Raw genomic sequence first — 6,977 nt, forward strand, 5'->3', positions numbered from 1 at the left:
CGGTCGATGAGCGAACTCCTTGCTTTGAACTTTGCTTTTTTTGTTTTTTTCTCTCCTTTCTTGTGCGCTTTCATCTCGTTTTTTGTGTTTTTTTTTTGTTTTTTTTTGGTCTGGGTGCTCTCTTTAGTGGTGCCCGCCCGTTACAAAGGGTACGGCCTCAAGTATCTATCTATCTATCTATCTACGCACTGCTCTGCGGCGGTACGGCCAACTATAAGTGTGACGGGGGTGTCCTTTACAGCGTACGGAACGTAGTGAGCGTTGCGTACGCAACGCTCACTACGTTCCGTACGCTGTAACTTTTCTACGTTCCGTAGAAAAGTTGTTCCGCCAGTTCGGCCGAGCGAAGAGGGGGTCGACGTGGAGAGAGAACGACCTCCCCCATTTGGGGAAAGCGACGAGCGCGGACAGAGCGCGGGAAGGGGACGGACGCGGAGACCGCCTCGCTTCGCCAGTGGTCCCTCTGTGCACGAGCTCGACGGACACGCCAGGCGTGCTAGGAGTGAAATCGCCGTGATGTCGTCGCCCACCGGACCCAGCCGCCTTCCCAATCGTCGTCGCCGCCGGAGTGGCCGGCAGGGAAGACGGATGCCTGGGTCGCCCGGAGCGATGTTGACGGCCTCGGCTTCTCTACGGAGGCAAGCAGACGACGGCCTGAAGAAGCGGTGCGTGGCCACCTGGGCCTGTCAGGAGGGCGAGTCGCCGCCGTTGTGTTACGTATCGGCCAGCCCATGGACTGCCCAGCGAAGAGTGGAGCGGGGTCAGGTCCAGGTGCCCTTCCCGTTTCGGGGCTTCACGATCACCGACCGGGAGGGGGAACCGGGCGGCGCTCACAACATGCCCCTTCCTCCGGACGCGGTCACGTGCGAGTTGTGCGGTGGGCTCGTCGTCCACGAGTCGCACTACACCGGGCGCCTGCATCCCGAGGCCAGGGAGACCACCGACGACCCTGCACTGCCCTGCTAGCAGGCATTGACGATGTCGCACTAGGAGCTGGCGGCGATGGTGCGCGGTCGGATGGAGGTGGACCCGGCGTTTGCGGCGCTGGTCGAGGGGCGGCCCTTGGCGGTGAGGGAGGTGACCGGCGCGAGCGCCGCTGACGCTGGGCAGCCGATGGACGCGATTTAGGGCCAGGACAGTTCTTTTTGTTGTATTGAAGTACTGTATTTCATTTGTTTGTTTCTCCTTCTCTGTCTAGTGACCAATCATTTTCTAGCATTGTATAATCCGGAGTGGATGTGATCCTCTATTATTGGCACGTATATAATACATCACCATCTGTTGCTTTTGTTATCCTATTTTTTCATTATATTTATGTATTTTGTATTCATTCATATATTTGTATTCGTTCGTATATATTCATACAGAACACGTCTACGACGAGCTGGTAAAGTTTTTCATGTTTCCAAAACAAGAAGCTAATCACAAGGAAAAAATATACAAGCTTTAGAATTTTGATGACTACTTGTTTTATGCAGTCGAACATTAGAAAGATGATTTCTTTCACCGTTGGGATTGGCCAGCGGTGTAATACGGGACGCCGCGGTCCATGGCCCAGTGTTACTAACTGCTGTTTTTTCTTTTAGTTGTGTCCTGCTATGGTACATAAACGGGAAGGGGTGCAATAAGTTAGAACGACTTAGAGTTACTGTATATACTACCAAAGGTCTAGAACGACTGTAGCGACTGCCCCCCAAACCCCGGACTGGAGTGGGTTATTCTTCAAAGGTGTATGTACAGAGAAAGGTTTTTCCTTTTGCACTCATTTGGATGTGCCCCTTATGCGGGTAATTACTCCATTAAATAAGTAAACTCCCTTGAATGGTTAACAAGGGGGTAAGATACACCCCTGTCGCATGGGAAAATTGCCACACGGACAGATTTAATGCCATTAAGTGCTTACTGCCTTAAGTTTTAATGGCATTCGTGTGGTGTCACACGCATAAATTTAATGGCATTAGCCTTACTGCCATTCGCGACCTACCGAGTTCGCCACAATTCATTCGCCCGTGCAATGCGTACTCTCGTTCCCATTCCACACGCAGAAAAGCATGCAGCTTTGTTAGTAACAACTTCCTAACCAGTAGGAAATGATTAATTCCTAACTTTCAGTCAGATGAGGCATCTATACCGCATTTTCGATGCGAAGAGCGCCATTTTAACCAGCCTTATTGACAGGTACTCTCGACTTGGGTGCTGACATGCGAGTTTATGGCTACTTTTAAGACTTGTAAAGCAGGAACAGCCGTATTTTCTGAAAAATCGCTTTTATATTACATTTGAACAACGTTCCCTATATATTGTGCTCATCAGCAATGTTTATATTCAGATGAAACTTTTGACTACCTTGCAAGCGTTATCGTCATCGTCACTTTCGATACTAGGCATTAAATGTGGACGTGTAGCACCAACTCCGAAAATAATGGCATTAACAAACTTAAGGCCTTACGCATTTACTGCCATTTCTTGTGAGCGTGCGGCACGGGTATCAGTTTCAAACAGTGGCACCGTCCAAATTGCTGCATCAGGTCAAGGAGTGCAGCACCTTCGCATTCGTTTTGCCAGTGCATTTCCGCATCTGTCTCGCAAAAGTGACCGCATGAGTCTTGGCTGGCTTGCACTATCTGAAGTGGAGGACGGCAAGATGGCGGCGCCCATCCGTTGGTTGCAGACGAGACGGAAGGAAAGCTCAGGAAAGGCACCGGGTTCTTTCCTTCCTTTGTGGGAGAGGCCTTCGCTATCCGAGCTGCACGCCAAAAAGTGTGCCGTATAAGTCACGCGCTTTCGCAAGGATTAGTGGGAGTATTTGGCCGCCGGCGCAGCCAATAGTAAAGCGGTAACTCTGGGCACAGCGGCGTCGTCTGCTATTGCAGGTACACCGACAGGTTTACCGGAAATGGACAGCATTGGAAAGCATTGTCATGAGCGAGACGGGAGTGCACAATCTTATTGGTTTATTGGGGTTTAACGTCCCAAAGCAACTCAGGCTATGTGGGACGCCGTAGTGGAGGGCTCCGGAAATTTCGACCACCTGGAGTTCTTCAATGTGCACTGACATCGCACAGTACACAGGCCTCTAGAATTTCGCCTCCATCGAAATTCAACCGGCGCGGCCGGGATCGAACCGGTGTCTTTCGGGTAAGCAGCCGAGCGCCGTAACCATTGAGCCACCGCGGCGGGGCCGGAGTGCACAATCTGTTTTTCTTAAAATTATCATCCTTAGGGATACCTGAAAATATTCTCGACTGGTTAAAGGATTATTTACACCTGCAAAAACAACAGGTTGTTCTGAACGGGGTGACATATTAGCTCCTATGCACGTGCTATCAGGAGTGCTTATTTCTGGTTGATATTAATGATACAGTAGCAGATCTGAAATCTAACGTTAGGCTTTAAGCCGACGACTGTGTCGTGTATCGTTCAGTGAAATGTCTTGCCGATAAGTCTGCTTTGCAGGGCGGCCTAGATAAAGTAGCTGTCTGGTGCAACCGGTGGCAGATGGTCCTTAATACCCAAAAGTGTCATCGTATGCAGTTCTCTAGAACTTACCGCCTTCACACCTGCGCACCCCTAGCCCGACAACGATCAACCCACTTCCCGCGCGGGGACAAAAACCCTGCCTGGCCTCCGCTGCATTGCCAAAAAAGTCGTGAAGGTAATTGAATGAATTCCTGGAATCAGTGTGCATGAGGAGGGATGTGCTATGGGAAAATGAGAAAGCTGTACCCTCCCCATCTTCCCAAAAGAGAATGCTGCCATGGGCCCCTGCCTCTTGTGAAGTGTACCTCGACAGCTTTCCGTGGTTCTGCAGCCAAGGCTAGGCAGAAAAAATAAGACGGCATAATTTCTGCTCCCAAGACAGGTCAGGCCGCCACGATGAAAGATTTTTTACTGTATCTCCAGACATTTTCCCGGGAAAAAACATTTGGAGCAGCAGTTTTCAGTGACACCGAAAACTTTCCACATTTTCAATGGGTGAAAAATAAATTTTACTTTTTTCCTCTACAGCTTGCTTTTACCACGATTCGGCGCGAGCGCGCTGAGTCCACGGACGTTCGGCTTCAAAAAATGTGTCGTAACCGCCTTTCTGAGTTATCTCCTTCCTCCACGGTAGCAGAAGATATGATCGCAGTCTTAATGAAATGGTGGCAGTTCTTTGTTCGTGGCGTCAGGATTGTGAACCTGAGCGGTCAAGTCGAACGCCGTGGGAAGAATTTGCATTTCAGCGCGTATTCCTAAATGAAGTGTGTGTAAAACATGCAACACACTTTTTTCAGCAAACGACAATCTCCCAAGGTTAGGTTATTTGTAAACATAAATACCCCCGAAAGCAGAAGGTTTGACAGCCGTCGCCGTAGCTCAGCGGTAGAGCACCGGACGCGTAATTCGGAGGTCGTGGGTTCGGATCCCACCGGCGGCATGTGGTTGTTTTTTCTTCTGCTTTTCTAATCAATTAGCTCAAGCGATAACATATTCAGTAATATTATAAAATTGAACAACAGCACAAAATAAATAAAATTAAAAATCTCCTGTGCCCCTTGGTGTCTGTGGCTGTTGGCTTCTCTCATATTTATAACGAGCCCCTTATGCCCCTTTCCTTGTCTGCACAATCCCCTGGAGTTCGTTTATGGCGACACTTTACCGCCATTTGCTGTTCGAAAATTTTTCACGCGGTTCGGTTTGTTGACTGCCATTGATGTGGGCGGCACGCAGAAGGCTGCGACGCCACGGCTCAAGCAGACGACCAGACCTGCACTCGACTATTCGTTTCGGAATTTTTTTTTTTATTGTAAAACATTTTATTCGCCGGAAAGAGCTTGGTGCTAAGAGGTCGCGTTAAGTGGTCGAGAGTACATAGCCCTCGACGACTTTGTCAGCCCACTCCACCTCCAGAACTTGCGTTTTGTGGTCAGAGCTAGCCACCACCGTCTCCTACCGCTCGAGAGAAGGAGCGGTAACTAGATCACCCGGAGGTGGATTCTGTTTTGCAGTCCCACAGGATGTGATCATAGTTGGCTCGTTGGCCGTAGTGTTTACAGTTCGGGTTGTATAAATGCGTATAAATGAGCGCGAGGAGTGATAGGGTGCGTATCGATCTCGTCTACAGACGACGCCATTTAACCCTTTGTTCTTTAGTCGGGTTTTTGTATGATTGGTTACATAGTAGTCCGTGCCAAGCTGCATTTGAAATGGCGCCGCACACTCACCGCGCCGCCGCGGAACTGCACACAACTGATGCAGCGACTGCGGCCAAATCGGACAGACCTTTAGTGTCATTGGTGCAGCGTCACGCGTTGAATGTCAGTGACATTCGCCGCAGAACGCGCTAGGCGCGAAGTGAGTGCATCGAACTCCTTTCACTCGGCTCGAACATACTTCATGCTGTCCACATGTACAGTAAGCTTCCCTGTGAGCGAGAATGCGTGTACAGTCAACGCCGGTGTGCCCTTAATCGGGAGGAAGTAATAGTTCGGAGCAGCGGCGTGGTCTTCGAACCAGAGCAGATGCGTGCTCGTATTGTGTCAACACATCTACCGCTGGCAAACAAGGCCGCGCATTGTCTCTTTAGGCAGGATTAGTGCGGGGACTATGTGAGCATCTGCGCGGGCATAGAATGTACTGCACCTAATACGCTGTCACGCAGTTCGCCGTGACAGCTCGAATTGTTGGGCATGGTGGTTAAGAATGGTGGTCATGGTCGGTTGTGATGGGCTTTGTTTGTTTGTTTTTTATTTGCTCACGTGTATACTTATACGTGTAGCGTGCCAATAAGCGCCCGTTGTTAGCGCGTTGTTGTGTCCTTTCTTCACTTCTGTGTCCGTTTGCAATTTTGCTGTTTTATAATCACTTAGTCTTGCCGCTGCTCGAGAAACGGGGATAGTGGACGAACAACTGCAGCGACTTCACCTTTGGAAATTGCCGAATAGGGTCATGTATGTGATGTACTTCCATTACGATTGGCCGATCAGCCAGGGAGTCGTGAGCGGACCAACCGTCAGGTCAAAATCTTCGCGCAGGCTGCCAGAGAGTAGTGCAATTTAAATTTTTTTTTGTTTTATGAGCTTTTAACGTCCAAAAGCGACTCAGGCTATGAGGGACGCCGTAGTGAAGGGCTCAGGAAATTTCGACCACGTGGGGCTCTTTACCGTGCACTGACATCGCACAAAAAATGCATAACGAATTAGTGACTGGGCGTGAAATTCGAATGTGAGAAATCATCACGGACGGCTCCAAAAATAAAAAAAACATGAAGAAAATATATAAAGCCGCGATGGGCAAATAACTTTATTTTCGTTGCCACACTCAAGCGACGTTTCGCACCATTTATAAATTTTGTAGAAATTGAAAAAGAAAATCCCTGTTTTAGTGGGCTTTATTATTTCCGCCTCTTTGTGCGCGGTGCTTCACAATCTATTACCGCCCGGCACAACGTTCTACGTTACTAAACATATCAGGTGTTTTCAAACCTTTTTCTGACGTCTGCAAATGATTACAAGAAACACTTTTGTTTTTAAAGAATTGTTTTTCTTCTATGTTGCGTTATATTGTTCGATCCATTAAAAATTTGTTCAGAAACGGTGGTCTGCGAACGGTATTCGTGTGTGCTGTGTTTGAGCCGGGCGTGCTGGTAAACGAAGACGACGAAGCCTTCGCTCCCGGCGTCGTCTGCTAGCTTCCTCTCAGCGCGGCAAAACCGCCGCAATCAATGCGGTGAAGCACCTCACTCGACTTGAAGGCTCCGTATCGTTGTACGCGGTACAAAGCGTGACCTCTCCGCACAGCGGTGGCATTGCAGGGGCCTCGGCCCCCTGCCAGGTCTTTCGAGGTCCCCTTCCCTCCCTTCCCCCCACTATTTTTTTTTGTCCGCGCCATACGGCGTTCGCCAGCTGCCGTCAGCCCTCCCCGCCACAGCCCGCCTGGCTGCTCTTGTGTTTACAAGGCGGCCGTGACGTCAGGGCGCGCACGTGGGTAGGGAA

The 6,977-nt window shown here is 49.7% G+C and overlaps 1 protein-coding gene across 1 annotated transcript; it reads left to right on the plus strand.

Moving 5' to 3' along the window:
• The first annotated feature begins 269 nt into the window (after positions 1-269).
• LOC149332922 (uncharacterized) lies at positions 270-1,458 on the plus strand. Its single transcript, XM_089558473.1, has one exon. It carries the CDS (start codon positions 517-519, stop codon positions 964-966), a length of 450 nt encoding a protein of 149 aa, XP_089414599.1. The 5' UTR covers positions 270-516; the 3' UTR covers positions 967-1,458.
• Positions 1,459-6,977: the final 5,519 nt, after the last annotated feature.

Source organism: Amblyomma mixtum, chromosome 8, assembly GCF_055824585.1.
Source record: "Amblyomma mixtum isolate Tamu chromosome 8, ASM5582458v1, whole genome shotgun sequence".
NCBI lineage: Eukaryota > Metazoa > Arthropoda > Arachnida > Ixodida > Ixodidae > Amblyomma > Amblyomma mixtum.

Coding starts and splice junctions, on each gene's coding strand:
- LOC149332922 (XM_089558473.1), top strand. CDS start 517: ATGTCGTCGCCCACCGGACCCAGCCGCCTTCCCAATCGTCGTCGCCGC.